Genomic DNA, 22,798 nt, shown 5'->3' on the forward strand with positions numbered 1-22,798 from the left:
CTAAAAACTACGTGAAGAGCGGAGGGCAGAGTGACAGCACCCATCAAACGATTACACCACACGTGTTTAATACAAACTGAAATATGTGCTCTTCAGAGAGGAGCAGGCTTTTTTTTTTTTTTTTTTTTTTTTTTTTTTTTTTTTTTTTTTAATGAGAATTTACAGGGTCTTCTGGCCTGGACTTTGTTGTCCAGTGATGCCTCTCTGAGAACGTGGCTTAGTAGCTACCAGGACAAAAAGGAAGAGTGTTTTGGACAGGAGGGAACGGGATGTATAGAGAACTCTGTGTGGAAGGCAACAGGACTCCTTGAGGGATGACAAGAAGTTGGGGAGCTGGTATTTAATAGGCACAGAATTTCAGTTGGACAAGATGCAATATGGGGGAAATTGATGGTGGTGATAGTTGCACAACAATATCAATTTACTAAGTGCCACTGAATTGACCATTTTAAAATGGTTAAATGGTAAGTTTTATGTTACGCCTATACTGCCACCAAAAAAAAGAGGGAAAAAATGAAATTCTGACTTTAGAGAATAAAGTGAGAGCCGCTAGAGAGACTAGAAGAGGTAAGACCACGTAGGATCTTGTAGGCCATGGCAGAAAGTTAAAGGTTTTGTAAAAAGTTTGCATTTTGTAAAAATCACTTTGGCTGCTGAAGAGAAGACCCAAATGGAGAAGATTCCTGGAAGCTGTGGTCAGACCAAGTGGGAAGCCAATTGCAGTCATCTGGATAAGAGAGGATGAAGCTGGAACTTGGACCAGAGCGATGCTGATGAGGAAGAGGACTAGGCGGTGTGCAGAGAAATGTATGAGCAAAATCAACAGGACTTGGTGATGAACTGGATGTGAAAGGGTGACAAAGTAGTTTCAAGAAGGATGCCACTGTCTAGCCTTGAGTGAATGGGTGGATGGTGGAGGGATTCGTAGATATGGGGAACAAAGGGAAAAGATCTGATTTTGGAGGGAAGATTGGTCCTTAGTTCCCTCTTAGACACGTTGAATGTGAGTCATCTTTGAGACTCCTGCTTGGGATGTCAATATTGTCAATGGAATATACAGGTTGCAGTTCAATGTAAAAAAAAAAAAAAACAAACACAAAACCCAAGAGAGCGTTATGACAGAGTCCAAGACGACCTTCCAGGGGACCCCCTGGTATTCATGCCTCGTGTGAACCTAATAAAGCATTATTATTGCCCACAGAACAAACAGGTATATGTGTGAGTTGTCCTTCAGCAAATAATAAAGCTCACCAATGTTTTCCTTGGCCCTGCGAGGACTTGGCTTGGGAGGAGACAGTGCCCCGGGATCCCCCCAAGGCGCAAATCCAGAGAGTGATGTCGGAAGCGGAGTAGACTTGGCGCCCGCTTTCCGGGCTCCAGCTCCGATTATATCCAGAGATAACCCATCTTTGGGTAAGCTTTTACATTTGGTCATTTGCTTTTTCTTACAATTCTCGAGAGACCCGGGCACGGCACGCCCCTGCACGTAGACTACAGAGTGTTAAAAAGCGAGCGTCGGTGCCAGGCCCCGCCCCAAGCCAGCTTTCCAGACTGCGCAACCGCAAAGGACCCACCACCCACAGCTAAACCCCGCGTCCAATCACAAGCGACGCTCCGCCAGTTCCCGCCTCCTAAGCGGGAGGATCCAATCAACGTCGAGAGCTAACCCCGACCTGCCCAGGGCCCCAGCCTCCGCCGCGGGGGTGTGTGTGGAGCTGCTGGTTAGCTCCGCGCTAGCGACGTGGGAGTTTCCGGGGCCTGAGACCCGGTGGCGACCCGGCTTCCCGGGATGTCGGTGGCCTTCGTCCCGGACTGGCTGAGAGGCAAGGCGCAAGTCAATCAGGAGACAATCCAGCGGGTGAGCCGAGGGGCGGGGTTTCTTAGCGGCGGACCGGAAGAGGGCCTCGGGGGCGGGAATGTTCCTGCAGCGGCGGCCTCCCCGCGGACTCCGTGGGCCCGGGTGCTGGCTCTGGGGCAAGGGCTGAGATGGAAACAGAGTCAGCAAAGGCGCCGGGGGCAGGAGAGCCGGGCCCTGGGCTGTGAGACCTGGGGCAGGTTCCTTAGCGCCAGGATGTCGTGTGGCTCTGACCCTTCTCTCTGATCGGGCAGCTCCTGGAGGAGAATGACCAGCTGATCCGCTGTATCGTGGAGTACCAGAACAAAGGCCGGGCGAACGAGTGCGTCCAGTAAGTCCCAGCTCCCTCCCTTTGCTTTTTTTTTTTTAATTTCTTTATTGATTATGGTATCACATAATTGTCCTATTCCCATCCCAAACCCCTCTCCACGTATGGCCCCACCCCCCTGTTGTCTGGCCACTGGTTAGGCTTATATGCATGCACACAAGTCCTTTAGTTGATCTCTCCCCCTTACCCTCACCCTCCCCTACCTTCTCTCTGAGGTTTGACAGTCTGATCGCAGCTTCTCTGTCTCTGGGTCTGTTTTTGTTCATCAGTTTATGTTGCTCATTAGTTCCCCCTAGATGCGTGAGATCACGTGATTCAAGAAATACCCTTATAAGAACCAAAACTGAGACAAGCCGTAGTGGTTATGCTGAGAGGCAAAGGAATCAGACTGTAGCGAGTTCCTTTCTGGGCCAACAGTTCTTTTGAGTCCCAATGTCAACGTCAAACAGTTCCTTATGTGTACATGCCCTTGCTTTTGAATCGCTTGGAAGTCAGTGTGGTGATTCAGCAAGCTGTCCTGAACTAGTCGTGGGTGACTGGTGGCAGAGGAGGGTCAGAGAAGTGGCTTGCCTGCCCGGCACCGTAGGACTGGACCCTGTGAAGCCTGGAGTCAGATGTAGCACCCTCTTCGGAACCTGAATTAGGCTCATTGCAAAGCCTTCTTCACCGGAAGCCGTGCCAGTCGATGACAGCGGGGACGGGGAGGGATGCACGTGGAAAAGTGGTCTTAGGAGATGCCATTGGTGTCTGCTTTCTCTTTTTTGTTTTTAGGGTACGTTTATTAAAGCTAGGAAGAGTGAAACAAGGAAGGGTTTAGGATGGGAGAAGCAGCAGGAGAGAGCTTAGGCGGAGCTGCTTTGGCTCACTGGAGAGTCAGAGGAAAGGGGCCTTGGAGACAGATTCTGGGGTTAGTCTGGGGTGAGCTGCCACTGCCCATCTGCTCCCCAAGTCTCTTGGGGACCCTTACAGTTCAGGAGAGGCAGCCTGAGAGGAAATAAAGGGGTGGCTGCCGTCTTAACGAGGATCCCTGGCTCCTCCTTTTTTTTGTTACGTTGGGTGGGTCAGGCCATTTGGTGGCTAAGTTCCCTCCCATTTCTCACTTTGCAACATGAACACACACAGACCAATGGAAGGTTTCTAAGTGAAGCCAAAGGTAAATTTTGTACAGTAATGTGGTGTGTTTTGGTGAGGGAAAATAATCTGTTTTCTAAATGTAGTCCAGGAATTACGCTATTTATTATAGAAAAATACATTATTTCATTGTTACTGAAGTCATGTTTAAGAAAACCATGCCTCTCCTCTCTTCTCCCCACCCCTCAACCCTCCTAAAAATCACCTACAATCCTTCACGGAACAGCTCAGTGGAATAGTAGAGATAATTTGTCTTTGGATAAGTTTTTACTTTTTTTTTTTTTTTTTTTTAGTTTAAATATATATTTTATTGATTTTTTACAGAGAGGAAGGGAGAGAGATAGAGAGCTAGAAACGTCGATGAGAGAAACATCGACCAGCTGCCCCCTGCACACCCCCCACCGGGGATATGCCCGCAACCAACATACATGCCCCCAACCAGAATCGAACCCGGGACCCCTCAGTCTGCAGACTGAAGCTCTACCACTGAGCCAAACTGGTTTCGGCTAAGTTTTTACTTTTGATTCTGGTATTTGGTCATTTGCTTTTTTACAGTTTATAGTAAACACTCTCATTTTTCTGTATGAAAAATAGTTGCAAAGCATTTCGTTTGCTGCAGTGATTCTCAACCTATGGGTAAGAAAGTTATCGGTTTCCTGGTGGGCTTTTTCACATTGCACCTGCCATGCTTCCTGCTTCCCTGTCTTAGCTACTGGGAAATCGGGACCAAAACAGGAGCTCTGCTGGCGTGGAGCTTACCTTCTGGGTAGCGTGTGCCACGCAGAAATCTCACTTATCCGGCTCCCATTGCAGATGCCAGCCCAGCCGGAGGAAATTATCTAATTAAGCACATGCTGGTAACTCTGTGAATAAGAATAAAGTTTGGGTGCTGTTTTATACCAGGTATCTCTGATGTGACATCTGAGTAGAAGCCTGAGGTCAGGGAGCCAGCGGTGCAGTTCTGAGGCAGAGCATGAAGTGGAAAAGCCCTCGGGCTGGAGTGTGCTCCATGTCTTTAGATGTCAGCAAGGATGCCGCCGTAGCCAGAACTCAGTGAGCCAAGGGAAGATAGAAGGAGATGAGATCTGAGAGGTAACTAGAGGGGACCGATCTTATAGGGCCTTGTAGGCCAGGAGAAGGGCTCAGCTTTACTCAGAATGAGATAGGAGCCTTTGAAAAGTACTAAACAGAGCTGAAACCGGTTTGGCTCAGTGGTAGAGTGTCGGTCTGCGGACTGAAAGGTCCCGGGTTCGATTCTGGTCTGGGGCATGTACCTTGGTTGCGGGCACATCCCCGGTGGGGGGTGTGCAGGAGGGGGCCTCCCGATGTTTCTACTCTCATCGACATTTCTGGCTCTCTATCTCTCTCCCTTCCTCTCTGTAAAAAAATCAATAAAAATATATATTTTTTAAAAAGTACTAAACAGATATGACATGATCTTAAATTGTACAGCGATCATTCAGGCTGCTATGTGGAGAAGAGAGTAGGGGTACAGAGGGAGAGCAAGGGACCAGTTAGGAGTTTGGTTCAGTACCATAGACTAGAGAGGTGCCTATGGAAATAAGTGAGAACAGGTACGGTTCTGGATATATTTTCCCCGAAAGTGTTAAACAAGGTTGATAGCGCTGAGTCATCAGTCAGCCGACGAGCCTTTCCACTGCGTAGGTAAATGCTTTCCCAGTTGTTTGTTCATGTTCAGTAAAAACAAGACTGACTTTTGCCTGTTTCCCACCCACAGGTACCAGCATGTGCTACACAGAAATCTCATTTATTTGGCTACCATTGCAGATGCCAACCCAACCAGCCCTTCGAAAGTGATGGACTAATCTTCCAGTTGCCTGTTCTGAGGAGTAACTGAAAGTAATACATTTCCTGTGACACAGAGACAGGATCTTTACCACCTCACCTGCTGAAAACATGAAGGAAATCTCCGTGTCTCTTTTGAGTGTGAAAATGTGAAGAACTAAAATAACTGTATGTCGGTGTAAATATTTATTTTAATAATTAAGCAGATCCCCCCAAGATGCCTCCAGGTGTTTTCTTTTTTTTGAAATCGGTGTGTTTGGATAACAAAGATACCATGGGCGTCTTCAAGCCTACCTTTTTAGGCTCAGCCTGAAGAGGAAACTGAGTCTCAGACTTGGTGAGACTCCTGACTCCCTGCCAGTTGAACATGTTGCTGTGTTCTCCTTGCTACTGGTTTGTGGTTCTGGACCCCCTGGCTGCTCTGGTCAGGTTGCTTTAAAGTAAAGCTTGCCTTTCCACAAAAGACTGATACTGAGGTATAGAAATTTTCATGTAATACGTGTTCGATTTGGTTTTCCAGGAAAACTGTAAGAACGTAAAAATATATGTAATACCCTGGCCAGTTTGCTCAGTGGGTAGAGCATCTGCCTGCAAACCTAACGGTCTTGGGTTCCATTCCCAGGCAAGGGCACTCACCTGGGTTGCAGGTTCGATCCCTGGCCCTTATTGGGGCACATGCAGGAAGCAAGTAATGTCTTTCTTTCTCCCTCTACTCTCTCTCCATCTCCCTCTTCCCCCTCTATCCTTCCCTCTATCCTTCCCTCCCTCCCTCTCTCTCCATCTCCCCCTCTCTCTAAAGTATGGGGGGGGGGAATATCTTTGGGTGAGGATTAACAGTATTAATATATATTAATATACATATTAATATATATTGATATCACCATTATTGTAGCAAAATTAATAGTAATTCCTAATTATTAATATCTCCTAATAGAAGATGTTATAGGGGAAGAAAAATTTCTTTTTTTTTTCTTTTTCTTTTTTTTCTATTTTAAGGTTCTCGGCTGGGGGTGCATAACAAATGACAGATTAACAAAAACAAAGTCATACAGATTTATTTCATAAATGTTTTACTGGATGGAAGCATTCCTGAGGACTTTTTCCTAAAATTGGAAGCCTGCTTTTCCCGGGAATAGCATACCAGAAGCATCTGGGGTTATCACCCTGGGAGCAGCTCTCAACTAATGCCTCAGGAGATGGAGTGTTAATATGCCGGCCCCTTTACCGCCATAAGAACAGTCCTGAGAGCCCTAGCCAGTTGGGCTTAGCGGATAGAGCATCGGCCTGCGACTGAAGGGTCCGGGGTTCGATTTCAGTCAAGGGCACATGCCAAGTGGGAATATAGGAGGCAGGCAATCAATGATTATCATCATTGATGTTTCTATCCCTCTCCCTTTCTCTCTGAAATCAATACAAAATACATTTTTTTTTTTTTAAAAAAAAGAACAATCCTGAGCTGCTGCTTCAATATTGATGGCCAGAGTTCCCCAGCAGGATTAAACTCCAATCACATGCTGTGGTAGCTGGCTTAATAGCAGATATTTAATTGGCTACCTTCCTTGTTTCACTTCGCCACTCCCCAAATGGAGTTTCCTGGGATCACTTCGTAAGTAAGCAACTTGCACTCAAATCATTGTTTCAGAGTCTTCTGAGGGAAACAACCAAGGTACCAGTTGTCTCAACTTACTCCTGGTAGGTAGATCCAGAAGCTCAGCAAATAGCTTCTATCAGCACCAGGATAGATAACATTTTTTTTTACCAAAACCCAATCTACCGTGTTTCTCCGAAAATAAGACATCCCCTGAAAGTAAGACCTAGCGCATCTTTGGGAGCAAAAATTAATATAAGACACTGTCTTATTTTCGGGGAAACCAGAGTACTTGCAAAAACTGTCAGAGCCAAAGACTCAAAGCAGAATTTAGAGAATGAAACAAGTAGGATTGACATAAAATGAGTTAGGATCCTATCTGACAGAAAGTGTTGGTTGTAGTGGGTTTTTCATGTGAATTTGCTGGGATTCAAACTACCCCCCCCCCCCCGAGAAAATGAAGCAGCAGACATTTATGAAAACAACACCGTGCTTTAAAACAAGTTAGTGACAAAAAAGCCACTTACCTAAAAGGCTAAAAGATGGGCCCTGTACCCACAATTATGGTGACTTCTTAGTTTGAAGCCATTGCCCCAGTGGCGATCTCTGTGCTGCCATACCCCATTCCTTTCTCGTGGTGACTGGCTTTACCCTAAGCTGATCAATCATGATATCTACCATTGCCGTGGCCATCAGGAGATGGGATAGGAATCTCATCAAGCCAACCAGAAATGTCCCCAGGATTTTTCCTCACTGATACGGGTAGAAAAAATGCTTTCCCTTCAGGTTGCCAGACTATTATACAAAGATGTATGCCTTGAAAATGCCATGGCCAAGTTCCCTGTTCCACCTGGAGAAAGCCAATCTGATCTTGACGAATATAATGAGGATGTTATTTTAGCAATGTACTCATTTTTATTTACCTCATAAAATGGCCTACTAATTTTCCACACACAAAAAATCTAGGATTTCAAAACATGCATTTCTAAATTTTCTATATATAGTAGTAGATTGTTATCAAGTTCTGGTAATATTTGTTTCTGCATCATGGGTCCCAAGATTACGTCCAGTTGGATGGTTTGTTAGGAAGACTCAGGACACAGCATATAAACCACAGCTATGGTTTATTAGTAAAATAATTCAAAGCTAACTCAGCAAAGGGAAAAGACATTTAGGGCAAAGCCCATAGGAAATCAAGTTTCAACTTCCCTCCCAGTGGAGTGACACAGGACAAGCTTACCAGGGATGAACTGTGTGACAGTGAGAAATGTCTACCAGGGAAATTCATTACAGAGTCAGTACCCAAAAATTTTAAAACATTTTTATTCATTTCAGAGAGAGAAACATCAATGATGAGAGAGAATCATTGATCGGCTGGCTGCCTCCTGCATGCCCCACACTAGGGATCAAACCCACAACCTGGGCATGTGCCCTGATTGGAAATCGAACCCTAGCCGAAACTAGTTTAGCTCAGTGGTAGAGTGTCGGTCTGTGGACTGAAAGGTCCCAAGTTCGATTCCGGTCAGGGGCATGTACGTTGGCTGCGGGCACATCCCCGGTAGGGGGTATGCAAGAGGCAACTGGTCGATGTTTCTCCCTCACCGACATTTCTAGCTCTCTCTCTCTCTCTCCCTCTCTGTAAAAAATCAATAAAATATATTTTTTTTAAAAAGGAAATCGAACCCTGACCTCAACCACTGAGCCACACCAGTGGGGCAGTACCAAAATTATTTTATTAGAGGCTAGTCACATATACATCTTCTGCCTAACGCCTAAATTCCAGATTCCTAAAAAGAAAGCAGGTGTTCAGCAAAAACCATAGTGTTTACACAAATAGTTTAGGCATAGTGAGACACTCTTATATAATGAACATTTTCTATAATTGTAGGAATTTGATTACCATTAAGTTCCCAGATTCCACTCAAAGGCCAACCTTGTAAGCAGGTCTTTGTAAAGATAGTAGCCTAACCAATCAGGTTCTTTCTCATCATTGATGTTTCTATCTCTCTCTTCCTCTCAATTCCTCTCCAAAATAAATATATATTTAAAATAAAGCGAAAAAGGAAGACAGACAGCAGCCTTGCCCTGTTGGTGTGGCTCAGTTGATTGAGCATCATTCCCATGAACCAAGAGGTTGGTTTGATTCCAAGTTAGGACATGGCTCCATCCCCAGTGTGGGGCATGCAGGAGGCAGCAGATCAGTGATTCTCATCATTGATGTTTCCATCTCTTCCTCTCTGAAACTAGTAAAAATATTTAAAAATTTTTAAATAGTATAAGCAAATAAGGTCGAATCGTGTGTGTATGTTCTCACGGGATTCCTTTTCTCTCCACCCCTTCTCTCCCTTCCCTAAGTTATAAAAATGTAAAAGTTATTTTGGGGCGAGGTTAGAGCATATTACAGAGGATAAAAACAAAACAAACAAACAAACAGGCTATAAAAGCTCGGTGGGTTTAAACCTCAAGGAGTTAATTCACACAACTGGCTCCTCGAAGCTGTCAACAGCGAAGCCTCGCGATATCCGGTGAGCGTGGACGCTCACAGCCCTGGACAAGGAACGAGAGGAAGTGAGAGCGCAGGCGCGTCCAGGGCTCCCAGATTGGACGGCTGATTCCAGTAAAGAGAAAAGGGGCGGGACAAAAAGAAAAGGACCGGCTCAGTAATAGGAGCGCCCTACCCGAGGCTTCGCCCGAGCTCCCAGACACGCTCTCGTGCGCTTCCTTTCCGGTAAGATCCCTCTCGGAGGCTGTGCTCTCGCGGTATTTGTTCAGACTCTCGCGGGGTTTAGCGTGGCACTGGGAGGCTGGGCTGGGGGAAGGGGGAGGTGGTCCGTTATCGGCGTTGTGTTTCGGCCGCTGTGACCGCGCTCTCTCCTCTGTGCACGGGGAGCTGCTCAGGCTGGAGGCCAGCCAGGTGAAGAGCTTGCCCGCCTGAGCGTGCCTGCCGTGTGGGAGCTGGGGGGCCGGGGGCGGGAGGGGGCGCCGGCTCTCCCTCTCGCACCATGGCTCGGGCCCCGCCCCCGCCCCGGCTCCCGACCGGCCCGGACCTGACCGCTCTCCCCCCACCCCCTCTCTCCTAGCTCTTCCCGCCACCGCCTCGGTAGCGATGGGGGCGCAGGACCGGCCGCAGTGCCACTTTGACATCGAGATCAACCGGGAGCCGGGTGAGCCAGACACCGGGGAGTCCTGCCGGGGCCCGGGCTTAGCTCGGGGAAGAGGAGGGGTCTACCCTCACCCACTCTCCCCGAGCCTGTTTGGGAGCGGGCAGGCAGTCACCAACACTCCGTTTCTCCGGAGCCCAAGTCTGGGGAGGAGGGTGGCTCCGGTACACCACTCCCACTCCTCGGAGCCCGGGCCTCGCCCCCTTCTCCACCCTCATCCCCAAACTCTATGTCCCTTTGCACCCCCAGGCTGAGTCCTTCATGCCTGGCGCCAAGGAAAGGGGTGCAATTCCTTTAGGACTTTAAAAAAAAATCTGTTCCTAGGTGGCAAACACTTCCAGTTCCGATTTCAGTTATCTTGCTGTGAACTGGGATGTCTGCACCCCTATATTTTGTATTTCCCAAAATTTGAATGCCATGAATTGGTTATCTGGCCTCAATTATTCCTTAATAGTGTCTTTAGCCAGAATTTCTGGCTCATAGGGAAATGGCCTGGGAAAGTTCTCTGAGGGTAAATAAACCAAAGCATTTCGTACCAGCAGACTTGCAGCGTGCATTAATGTGTTTGTCTGCTTATTTTGTTGAAAATTAAGTATTTTCTTCTTTAACGGATGGTTTCATTCTTAGCAGCAGCAGAGCGTACAGGGTTTAAAACTTGTTTTCTTGGCTTTTTAAAAAAATTTTTTTAAGTATGTGCAACAGAACTTTTAATGGAAGGCATATATGCAGTCTTTGTGCACCCTCTTGTTCAGTGGATTCCCGAGAGCCTCTTTCTACTCTGGAGTTTAGACTGTGGGGATATAGAATGAGTAAAACAAAGTGGCTTCTGTCGTAGGGGTCCTATTTTAATAAGTTGGTCAGAAAAGGCCATTTCGAGGAGAGGACATTTAAGCAGACATCAGAAGGAGATGACATCTTTGAGAAGGACATTCCCAGAAGAGGGACAGTTAATGCAAAGATCCCAAGGAGGGAATTTAAAGTGCTTGCCTGTTTAAGGAGCCTCAGAAGTTCAGGGTAGCTGGTGTAGGGGAGGACAGAGAGTAGCAGGAAATGGCTATAGACCATAGTAAGAACTTTGACTCACTAAGATAAGAAACTACAGAAGGAATTTGAGCAAAGGAATGATGTTATCTTAGACATTTTGTTATAGTCTCTCATTAGATTTTGAGTCTGGATGGATATTTTTAAAAAAATATGTATATTTTATTGATTTTTACAGAGAGGAAGAGAGAGGGATTGAGAGTTGGAAGCATCGATAATTTGTTTATATCACCCTTCTCAGGCTTTGGTTTCAATTTGCTTCATAAAATTTGTTAAGCTTTTCACATTTTTCTGTGTTGAAATAGTTGATGACATTATACTTTAATGTTACTTCAAGATTAGAAGTAATTTACCCATATCTGAAGAAGATAGGTACTAAACAGCCTTTTAATTTCTTGGATTCCTTCCTTCCTTCCTTCCTTCCTTCCTTCCTTCCTTTCCTTTCCTTTCCTTTCCTTTCCTTTTCTTTTCCTTCCTTCCTTCCTTCCTTCCTTTCCTTTTCTTTTCTCTTCCTTCCTTCCTTCCTTCCTTCCTTCCTTCCTTCCTTCCTTCCTTCCTCCTTCCTTTTCTTTTCCTCTTCCTTTCCTCCTTCTTCTTCCCTTCTTCCTTCCTTCCTTCCTTCCTTCCTTTTCCTTCCTTTCCTTTCCTTTTCCTTTCCTTTCCTTTCCTTTCCTTTCCTTTCCTTTCCTTTCCTTTCCTTTCCTTTTCCCTTCCTTCCTTCCTTCCTTTCTTCCTTCCTTCCTTCCTTTCTTCCTTCCTTCCTTCCTGTATGGAGTCGCAACCCATGCTTTCTTATAATTCTTCTTTCTAAATTTTTTTTCCCCCCCAAAAGAGCCAGCTTTGGGAGTTATTTATCAAGTCTGATATATTTCTGTTTCTTACTTCATTGATTTCTGCTTGTACTTTCATTAAAACCTTCTTAGGTTTATTGCTTTTTTTCTTCCTGAGTTGAGTGAGTAATTTACTTTTGGTCTTATGCATTAATGGAAATATCCAGGACTGCATGCATTGATTGGGACAAAGAAAGTGATGGTATTCAATATCTTTTGCCTTGTGAAGCTTGGCAGCTCCAAGATCTGCCCCATTCCCCAACATCCTGGTTCTTACAGTTCTTCAATTCTCTGATCTGTGCCAGTATCCTTGTCAGCTAACTACATGAGCCAATAAATACATTCTCTGTTGAGTTTTGAATTGTACTATCTTCAGGATACCTTTACTTGGGTGTTGAATGACATGTTATGAAAAAGCTTTAGGTGCCTAAATAAGTATAGAGATGTTTTAGTCTCACCTTAGCTTATATCTTATTTATGTTATCTTACCACTTCCTTTTATGTGAGTTACTCTACCACAGTAATTTGAAAGACAGTTAATATGTTTTAAATTCTGTATGTAATTACATGTTTAAGTTTTCCTAAATCCATATTTCCTCTTTTATCTACTTTAGCAAAGTCAATATGAGGAAATGTCTCTTATCTTACCAATTCAACCCTCTCTTGTTGGCTTTATTTATACTGTGGTTGTTTTTTCTTTGTAAGTAACATAATTCTGTCTGAATTCTAGAAGGGCTTATATCTCTGAAAATAAAGAGATTTTATTAAACGATAAGTCTTGATGGTGTCACATAGAGTAACTTTCGCTGATACATAGTGAATACTTTTGATCTGTATATTTAGGCATGCTTTCATTTATATCTTATTCTCTACCATTAAATAATTTTGTTTCAAGGGTTTTATTGTCATTACTAGAGGCCTGGTGCATGAAAATCTGGTGCTGGGGGAGGGGGAGGGGTTTCACAGCCCCACCTGTGCCCTGTAGCCGTTGGGGAATGTTCACCTGCCAGCTTAGGCCCACCTCCCCACCCCCACTGCCTTAGGAATTTGGCCTAAGCTGGCAGTCAGACATCCCTCTCACAGTCTGGGACTCTCAAAGTCCAGGACCCCTCACTCCTTACCGCCTGCCTGAAGCTGAGGCGGGAGAGGCTCCCACCACTGCCGCTGTGCTTGCCAGCCATGAGCCTGGCTTCTGGCTAAGCAATGCTCCCCCTGTGGTAGTGCACTGACCCCCAGGGGGCAGCTCCAGCATGGGGCCTGGGTGGGACGCAGGAGGTTGGCCAGCCCCGGAGGGACCACAGGAGGACTCCAGAGCATGTCCAGCCCGTCTCACTCAGTCCTGATCAGCCGGACCCCAGCAGCAAGCTAACCTACTGGTTGAAGCGTCTACCCCTTGGTGGTTAGTACATGTCATCATAGCAAGCAGTTGAGCTGCCTTAGCATATCATTAGCATATTACACTTTGATTCGTTGAACAGACAACCGGACACTTAGCATATGAGGCTTTTATTATGTAGGGTTATTCAAATATTAATTCTTCCCAGGCACTGCACAAAATCAGTGGGAACACAGGTGAGTAAAACAGACATGGTTCCTTTTGCCTTGCCCTCACATGCCCAGGACCAGGGTGGATAAAGTGTACTCTGTTCATACCACTGATGGCTCAGCACATTGTATAGCAATGTGCACCTGTCATTTCCAGCCTGTGTTTTGTTGGACATCCTGGTGCATGGGGAGGGTATCCTATATAATAAAAGGCTAATTTGCACATTGACTGAACAGCAGAACTATGCGCACACTGACTGCGGGGAGCAAGCCTGAGCCATCAGTTGAACATCCCCCAAGGGCTCCCGAATTGCGAGAGGGCTCAGGCTGGGTGAAGGACAACCCCTGTCTTCCCCCGCCTCGCCCGCCCGCCACCCAGTGCGAGAATTTCGTGCACCAGGTCTCTAGTTAGTAAATGATGTTTGAGTAAATGGCCTGATTTTGTAGAAATTCTTAATTGCTTAATTTCTTCTTAGATTTTATTCTCTGCCTACCAAATATGTTCTGTTCCTACCTTTGTTCTTATCCTTATAATTGTATATGTGATATTCTTTGCCTTTTATAGTGTATCATCTATAATACTTTTTCCAGTCAGTGCTCATTTTTATAACTACCATACCTTTGATGTCCATAATGTATGTCTCCTTTCTCACCATTGCACCTACAATTCCAGCACAGCTGTTTCTGAGAAATAGGAACAATAATATTACTGAAAGATGATGTTTGATTTTATTCAGATTCTGGGTACTTGCTGATTTTATTCCTGCCACCTAGTGGTCACATCAAGATTACAACATGATATAGGTTTGTCTTGGCTTTTCTTGTCTGTAGCCAAATTTAAAATCTATTTATAGTACTTGTTAATTTTAAAAATTTAAAATGGATTACTTAAATAGACTTTCTAGTTTCTCAATTTTATGTATCTGTTTTATTTCTCCCAAGTAAGATGTGGTATACGGTAATTCATTTGCTTACCTTTTTTCTTCTGTCTTTTATTTCAGTTGGTCGCATTATGTTTCAGCTCTTCTCAGACATATGTCCAAAAACATGCAAAAACTTCCTTTGCCTATGCTCAGGTAAATAAATCATTAAATTATTCTAATGAGAAGTCATGGCTTACAGTTTTCCTTGCTGAACAAAGTAGATGAATGAGCTGTGAAATGAGTTTAGCAAATAAAAATATTATTTTCACTAATATGAAATCATGGAAGCATTTTTTTAAGGGAAGAGAGAAGACTAAATGGTCTCAAAAATGAAAAATAGAGTACTATTATGTGTAATAAAATCTCTATACAATGTAGTTTATAAAATAATAGCATTTCAGCCGGGACCGGTTTGGCTCAATGGATAGAGCGTCGGCTTGGGGACTGAAAGGGCCCGGGTTCGATTCTGGTCAAGGGTATGTACCTTGGTTGCAGGCATATCCCCAGTAGGGGGTGTGCAAGAGGCAGCTGATCGATGACTCTGTCTCATCGATGTTTCTAACTATCTCTCTCCCTTCCTCTCTGTACAAAATCAATAAAATATATTTTAAAAAAAATAATAGCTTTTCAAAACTGATTTGGTAGAATTTCAGAAGTTTCAGTACTCCAAGCAAATTTAGCACTCCAGATTTCACAAGAAATTTAGGATTAAAAGGTAGAAGGGCAAAATAGAATTAAGTTATTCCTTGTTATATGAAATTGGATTGATATTTAAAATTTTTTTTTAATTTATTGATTGATTTGAGAGTGAGAGAAAGGACGGGGGGGGGGGGGAGAGAGAGAGACATTAATTTGTTGCTCCACTCATTCATGTATTTTTTGGTGGATCCCTGTATATGCCCTGACTGGAGATCGAACCAGAAACCTTGGCATGTTGTGATGATACTCTAACTAAATGTGCTACCTGCCAGGGCTGCTATTTTTTAAAAATAGAAATGTTACCTTAAAAATAGAAACAGCAGATTATATCTATTTTTAAAATCCATACTTGGGTATACCCATGTGTGTACACAATCTTTACACCAATTCCCTGATTACCACACAATTTAACATGAATATGCTGCTTTGTATACTTACTTTGGTTTGTGTGTGAGTGTGAAGTTGTCACACTGTGTACCCCTTATACCTTTTACAATGCCCAACACAGGAAAGATTTGACAGGGTTTAATGGGATGGTACTTTCCACTGAAAGATGTTTTTGTAGCTAAATTTCTTCTCTTTTTTCCCCAGGGGAGAAAGGCCTTGGGAAAACAACTGGGAAGAAGTTATGTTATAAAGGTTCCACGTTCCATCGTGTGGTTAAAAACTTTATGATTCAGGGTGGGGACTTCAGTGAAGGTAGAGCTAAAAGTTATGTCCCTAATAACCTCACCTATCAGTTTCTGAAGTAATCATTATTATATCAAATTGTAAATACTGTCACTTACAGTATAATGTAAATTTTAGGTGGTCAGTGAATGAACAGTTTTGGGTGAATGAATGTTGTAGACCAAGAATGTATGAAAAAGCAAAATGCTAAGACATTTTGTTTTTATGCAATTTTAACAATATAATTACTTGGTGAATTACCTTATAAATGCTAAAGTACTGTTCAGTTGTATTTATTTTAGAATTTTATTGGTGTGATTACTGTTTGAAATAAATGGGTTGTGGAGATAATTTCTTTAATAGTATTATAATAGGATTACACTTATATTTTTAAAGATGAGATTCGTTAGAATTTTGATTATCTGAAATAATTACAAGGTGTTATCTCCTTCAGCAAATTGAAACCATAAAAATAATTTATATGTATGAATATATTTTAAATTTTTCTTCTTTTTTTTCTTATTTTTTTTTATTAAGGTATTATATGTATACATATCTTACCAATTCCCCCCTTCCCCCCATATTTTAAATTTTCATTGTAGTTCAATGTAGCTTGTTATTTGCAGGTAATGGAAAAGGTGGAGAATCAATTTATGGTGGCTATTTTAAAGGTAAGCCTTAATATTTTATGGTTTCTTGTTTCAGTCTGATGATAAAAGAAGTTTGATCATATACTTTTAATGAGAAGAGGTTTATTCTTAGTTCACTTTTTGCATGAAACTAATGCTGCATGAAAATACTTTATTTGCATGAACTTGGGGATAAAGTATATTGTAATATAAACTTTTAATTGACAAGATTAATTAAGGCTAACGTTATGGTTAAACATGACTTCAGCATGGAGGTTAGGCAACTATATACATGAAAACTCCTATCTTCCTGCCTAAAACTGTCAACATATTCTTTTGTTTATAGAGAATGTGGTCTTTTGCAAAATGAAAAGGTAAGAGAACGAAGCTCAGTAACACAAACTCCAATTCTGTTCCCTTGCACCCTTCCTAATAAATTTATGGACAGACTGGGTCAGGTTGTGGCTGGATTTCAGTATTGCTTGAAGACTTGGAAAATTGTGTATACTACTTCATACACCTGTACCTTTGTTCTTTCCCTGATGGGTTATTACTTCCACATCAGGGAAAAGAATCTAGTTGTGTCTTTTTTCCCCCCTAAACCAAGCAATTTCTTTGAATAAAAGTTGGTCTTTCTTTCTTTGTCCAAGGTTTGTATATTTTCTTTTGTCTACTAGAACTATATGATTGTGTATTATTCCTACAGCAGTAGCATTTGCATACATCTAACTATTGCACTTGTCCTGAACGCCTTAGAAAAGTCAGTTGCAGATATTATAATGGGACCCAATATTACTAGGTGTTAATGCCGTGATAGCTCCGGTGTTATAATAGTCTTTTATATTTCTTTTGGGGGAAATGGATTACTACTCTTTTTCAGAAGCCTGTTCCCAAGGTAATCATTTTTTAAAAGTTTTCTATGTTTCTGTTTGTTCTAAAGAAAGATTTGTTTGTATGAATGTTAAAAGGAAATTTAAATTCTCAACATATTTCTGCTGGAATTACAATAATCTCTAAGTGATTTTCCTGACCGAGTATTTCCCTTGAACTATTAAGAAACAGCTCGTTGGCTGGTCCTATCATCCTGTAGCTTTGAAACTGATGCTGGTAGGCTACTTTCACGTAGCTATTCCCTGTGGTAAATACTTGTATACTTGAAAATTGTATTTTGCCATTTAAGTTGTTTTTACAGGACTTCCTTCCCTAGATAATTTTGTGATCCTATTAATTGGAAGGAATCCTCATACTTAATTTGATTTAGGCATGTCTCTACAACTTTATGTAATTTTTTGGTTTCTGCTCTAATAGTCTAGCTTCAGCTCATAAGAAATATAGAAATTAAGCACATAAGAAGATTATTAAACTCTCATGTACAAGTAGGCAAGAAATTTAGAGAAAATGAGCTTTACTAAAAGATTTTTTTCCCCCTAAAATTTCTTTATTAGTTTACCCTGAAAGTTAATAGTTTAAATGTTAGCCAAAGTGTGTTACTATTAAAAAGTGACTGTTCTAAGGCTGTTTATATAAAATATTAAATATATGTTCTTTTTCTCACGGCTTTAAGTAGTATTTTTTTGGTCTTTTTATGCTTTTATTATTTGGTTAGTTGAAACTTTTTTCTAAATATTCAGTCAAGTATCTGTACTGACCAGAAGAGGAATTTCATCCTTTGCTTTCTATTTATTTCTGTGAACATTACACTGTAAAAGTGGCTTATACTGGAGACTGACGAATTTGTGTTTTCTTCAAACAGATGAAAACTTTATTCTCAAACATGACAGAGCGTTCCTTTTGTCAATGGCAAATCGAGGGAAACATACCAATGGTTCCCAGTTTTTCATGTGAGTAGGCATAATTCAGAGATGGGCTTTTCTTAAACAGAGAAGCGCCGTTCATGAGAAAGATGGTATAGTTAAACCAAGTTTAATGCTAGAATTCTGTGAGTTGGGTTTTTATTTTTAACTTCTAATGCTATAGTAACTGGTAAGCTCTAGCAACCACTTCTGTGTTCAGCAGATATCCTGGATTTGTACTTAAAGTTCATACCTTGAATGTGTACATTATTTTCAAAATACATTATTATCTTACGAAAAGAAATTGACTTTGACTCTTAACTAATTTGGAGGCTCAGTTTACCAAAGCCTGACAGAACATGGATAATTGATGGCCATTTAAAATTGTTAATAGTCTAGGACTAGATGTACCCTTGGCATGGAAAGCAGTTGGTTTGAATAAACCATCATATAGTTGCTTTTTCTCTTATTGCTCTTTGAGCCAATTTGAGAGAGATAACATTATTTTCTGATATTATATTTCAAAAACCTCAAACCTATGAGATCTCTATGCAGTTAACCCAATGCTGTTGTCATTTCCACCAGAATTTATGAAATTATCACTCAGGAAACTTCAGCATGCTAAATTTGCTTTTAAAAATACAAGCACTTTTATATATATGTGCATGCACAACTGAAACCTTACTACTTATTTTTCATCTTAAAGACCTTTGGCATACTCTTAATTATATTCTTTACAGCTCCTCCAAAACCTATTTTCATTGTAATCCTATGATATAAAATATGAAAGATAATTGTCTAGCATGAAGTTTAATGCTTTAGATTGGAAGTAAATCTCTATAGTTGTGCTACTCATTGGAGAACTATTTATGTCTTATCAGAAAAAGTTTTTGTTTTTGGCGGGGGGGCATCTTTCTGAATGAATGAATATGAATGGCGCTTCCCTGTCTTTAAAGAAGTTTATATTTAAAGGAATTTCAATTTCACATTTTAAATTTGTCTGAAAAAAATAGATTTCCAACATGATCTGATAAAGTTCAGATAAGGGGCATTCTGTTCCTAAGAATGTCCTAAAAATGGAAAACTGAGAGAAGATATAATACTTGGATTTATACAGGAGAAAGGAAGACCTTAAGCAGTTGTTCCTATATCTCATTTTGTTTCCAGAGAGTATTAGTTATTACACTTCTTTATAGAATATTTTTTATTCTTAACCTTCTTTGGCGTCAAAAAAAAGATAGTGGGAAATATTTTGAAAAATTTCTTATTTGGTAATTAAATACATAGAAGCTCTTAACTCTTTGATTGAGTTTCCCTTTTCCATTTTTAAGCTTATCTGAACTGTACATGATAAACTAACCATTCATTGGTCAAGAAGCTACTATCTGAGGGCTCTAAAGTTTCTTTTAGATTTCCCTTTTTATATCAGTACATGTAAAATTTGATTTAATAGGTAGCAGCAGGTTCTTCCCAATGTTACTGCTTAGCTAGTTTATAAAACGTTGAGAGTTAAAACTAGTGCGCATACATACATTAATTAAAACAATATATGAGATTCTCCCTTAAAAAAAATTAGAGTGTCTTGTTACTGTATTTAGTCCTTGCTTAAGTCTTTCATAGAAATGTTGAGTATCAAAACAAAATTAAGGCCATTGCTTAATTTCACAGCAGAATACTACTTTTGACAAGTAATGCCACATGAAAATTTTAACTTGAGTACATTGAGATTAAAAATTTTCAACTTGTTTTCATAATTAACTGTAGATGGCATTAAAATTACTGTGAATCTGTGATTGAAAGAAAAATTTCTACTTTTACTTTGAAATTTAATTCTGGAGATGCATTTTCAGTTAAAAAGCAATCTTGGAAGTAACTGTTTTTGCACACTCAAAAAGAATCCTAATCTTTTTTAAAAGAAGTTTTTATGAATGTGCTTTTATAAATGCTGGCTAAAAGTACCAGTTCCTCGTGGGTTGCAATGTAAAAATCAAACCATTCACATTTCTAAACAAGACATTTTGCTTTTTTAGAAAGGACAGTAAAATGGAGATTTTTTTTTTTTTCCATAAAAGAATAATCTTTGAAAATTCTCGTTTTGCAAGCCTAAATCGGCAGTAGTAAAAAAGTATAACGTACTGTCTTCAACTTGTGTATGTGATCACAGATAGTATCTCTCAGAGTTGAGGCTTCAGGGCTTGATGGTCACAGAGCCACCCGATGGCTCCCCTGCCTTTCGCCTCCTTACCACAGCTCTTTCTGTGGCACCTAGCAGTAGCTCTGCCATTTAAAAAAGAAAGGATAGTGTAAGAATGGATGGTAAACATGCCAAGAACTGTCTTTATAGTTCCTGTTTTGTAAACTTAATAAGCACTTTTGATATATCCTTGCAAAAATTGTATTTGTAGTTTATGTTCTAAATCTGTTATTTTGCAATTCCTAAAGCTATTTAACGCTATTAGTGTGGGTATTTTCAAAGTGTTCCTCAAGAATTTTTGTGCTTTGTGCAATAACTATTGTCGTCATTACTTACACATTTAAAACTTCCCCTTCTTATGCATACAGCTTTTTTATTATATATAATTTTGCATATATTGCTTTCTTTGGGTAGAACAATTACATAGATGATGGAAATCAGGCTTTCTTCTATCAAGCTACTTGTAATTTTTGCAATAATTGCTTATATCTACTACTGTATTAGTGATCATGATTTTGGTTTAGGGACCTAAATAGAAGAAAACGGATTCTTTTTGGAATTGCACTGCTCAGGAAACATGAGAGAAGTGATGTATGGTGGTGTCCCCATGGATCACTGAGGAAATAATGGTTCATGTTGAGGTATTTTTGAAGGAATTCAAAGAACAGGGACAAAAGTCATAACCAAGTTAATTCAGTATTTAGTCATTTTGTCCTTTTTATTTTTATTTATGTTTTAAGCCAAAACTAGGAAGCACCACAATAAAAGGTATAGAATTACAAAGTCTTGGAATAGAAAAGAATTTAGAAATCTGGTTCATCCTTTTTGTTCCAGAGAGAATGTTAGCTAAGGAAGAAAAGCCAGGTTATAGAAATTTCATTCATAATCTATAAAAAGTTGATAGCTTCCTGTACACAGGAAGGTACGAAATCTCATTGACCTCTCTGCTCTGAATTTGTTGTGGTTAGGTTTTAGAAGCATCAAGCATTCCTGGAAAATAAAATGCACATTATACAGTACTACTCCACTTTCAAAGATCAAGTAAATATTTTAGTGTGAACATGTGCACATAAAGTTTTGTGGGTTGATCCTAAGTTTCAATATGTGAAATGATTTTTATGCAGACATTGTATTGTCTAGAGGAAATCAGTGTCTGCCTAGTTTTCATCAGTCTGAGGTGCTATGAAGAAGCTTTGGGCTCATGGAGCCTCTGCCAGGAGCAGCAGCAGCAGCAATCTGTCCGCTGTGCCTATGTCACAATTGTGGGGTAGAAAGACTTTCAGAACTTTCCAGAAGTCTCTGTCATTGGTCATGATATTGATAATTAACAAAAGGTCTGAAAACAAGATAATGCAGAAAAGTCAAACTTGACTTTAAACAATGAGTTTTGTTATACTTCAGCAGTTATAAATAGGACTAGAGGGGGGAAACAGAAGAATTTCTAGAATGTGCTTTGTCCTTTACGAATCGGACTTGCTGCTCACCTGAAAGGGACAGAGATGCTGATCATCCAGAACAAAGGGAGCTGGGTGGTTTGGGTTTAGGGGTTTATAAAGCTTTGTTGACATTTGGGGTACAAAAGTGTGTGTGGGAGAAATGCTTTTTCCTCCACTATTCATGAATAGCGAGAAGAAATGCTAGTAAGCTGAGAAGGTCTAGCTTTTTTCTTTTTTTCTTTTTTCTTTTTTTCTTTTTTTTTTTTGTGGGTAATAGCTTCATATGTTATTTTTAGGATTTTTCATGACAAAGATGCTTATGAAACTTAACCATAAGCCTGGTTCTCTTAAGTATCACGTATCATCCTAAAATTCAGTCCTACTATTACTTAGTATTTAGGTGATGTATGTATTGGTAGATATTATGTTAACATTAATTAGCACTGAATTTTTTAGAACTCTTACTTTGTGACGTTTGGAACATATGTGTAGGCACCGTAATGTGGCTTGGCAGTTTCTGTTGCCCTTACAAGTGTGTGCCGCTCCGTAATTTGTTGATGCCTCCTCCAGGATGGTGTGGTGGTTTCAGGAGCTGGAAGGAAAAAATCGCATGTTAAAGACTGCATTAGACAGAAATATGCTATCTCTGTGTCCTTCTCCTATACTATTTTACACTGAGAGTCATTTTTTTTACATTCACTGAAAACTTCACATTATTTGAAACATACTCTTTTTTGACAGTAATCCATGTATCAATGCCATTACACAAAATTATAGCTTGTTTTTAAGTACTACTATTTTAATATTTGATATGTCCTAAAAACCTGTAAAGAATTTTGTCCACTATAAAATAAGATTTTGGTCTGAGTAGTAATAGCTATGTTTAGAGTTCAGTAGAGTTAAAATTGATCAGACAGTATATATTCTTTGAAAAAAAGTACATAATGGGGAAAATTAGGACAATAAAGTTCTGTTAATGTGGCCAAGATTTGACAGTGTACTCTCATACATTCATCTATTTTGCCTTTTTGTCTTTTGAGAAGGTCTTTAAAATTCTAGTTATGATGCTTTATTATATTATTATTTTCAGTGACTTAACAGCTGCAGTGTGTTCATGTCTGTGAACAGTCCAAAATTTGCTTATTCATTTCTGGTGGTGGTATGTTGTGA

At 40.7% G+C, this 22,798-nt stretch overlaps 2 protein-coding genes across 9 annotated transcripts in view; both read left to right on the top strand.

Moving 5' to 3' along the window:
• Window positions 1-1,661: 1,661 nt before the first annotated feature.
• Window positions 1,662-5,332, top strand: SS18L2 (SS18 like 2). Its single transcript, XM_036432011.2, has 3 exons — window positions 1,662-1,858; window positions 2,110-2,186; window positions 5,053-5,332. The coding sequence occupies exons 1-3, from the start codon at window positions 1,790-1,792 to the stop codon at window positions 5,138-5,140; spliced, it is 234 nt and encodes a 77-aa protein (XP_036287904.1). The 5' UTR covers window positions 1,662-1,789; the 3' UTR covers window positions 5,141-5,332.
• A 4,125-nt stretch (window positions 5,333-9,457) lies between these two features.
• NKTR (natural killer cell triggering receptor) overlaps window positions 9,458-22,798 on the top strand; it is a 34,034-nt gene continuing 20,693 nt past the window's right edge. For 4 of the 8 annotated variants that reach the window (XM_036431948.2, XM_045579455.1, XM_045579457.1 and 1 more), the window contains exons 1-6: window positions 9,480-9,622; window positions 9,789-9,872; window positions 14,287-14,361; window positions 15,499-15,606; window positions 16,203-16,247; window positions 17,959-18,046. In XM_036431948.2, coding sequence (XP_036287841.1) covers window positions 9,815-9,872; window positions 14,287-14,361; window positions 15,499-15,606; window positions 16,203-16,247; window positions 17,959-18,046 — 374 coding nt within the window. In that variant the 5' untranslated portion in view covers window positions 9,480-9,622; window positions 9,789-9,814. Of the gene's footprint in view, window positions 9,623-9,788; window positions 9,873-14,048; window positions 14,090-14,286; window positions 14,362-15,498; window positions 15,607-16,202; window positions 16,248-16,551; window positions 16,580-17,958; window positions 18,047-22,798 lie in introns of those variants that run through there. The other 4 variants (XM_036431949.2, XM_036431951.2, XM_045579456.1 and 1 more) reach the window with 4 other exon arrangements.

Source organism: Pipistrellus kuhlii, unplaced genomic scaffold (assembly GCF_014108245.1).
Source record: "Pipistrellus kuhlii isolate mPipKuh1 unplaced genomic scaffold, mPipKuh1.p scaffold_m20_p_11, whole genome shotgun sequence".
NCBI lineage: Eukaryota > Metazoa > Chordata > Mammalia > Chiroptera > Vespertilionidae > Pipistrellus > Pipistrellus kuhlii.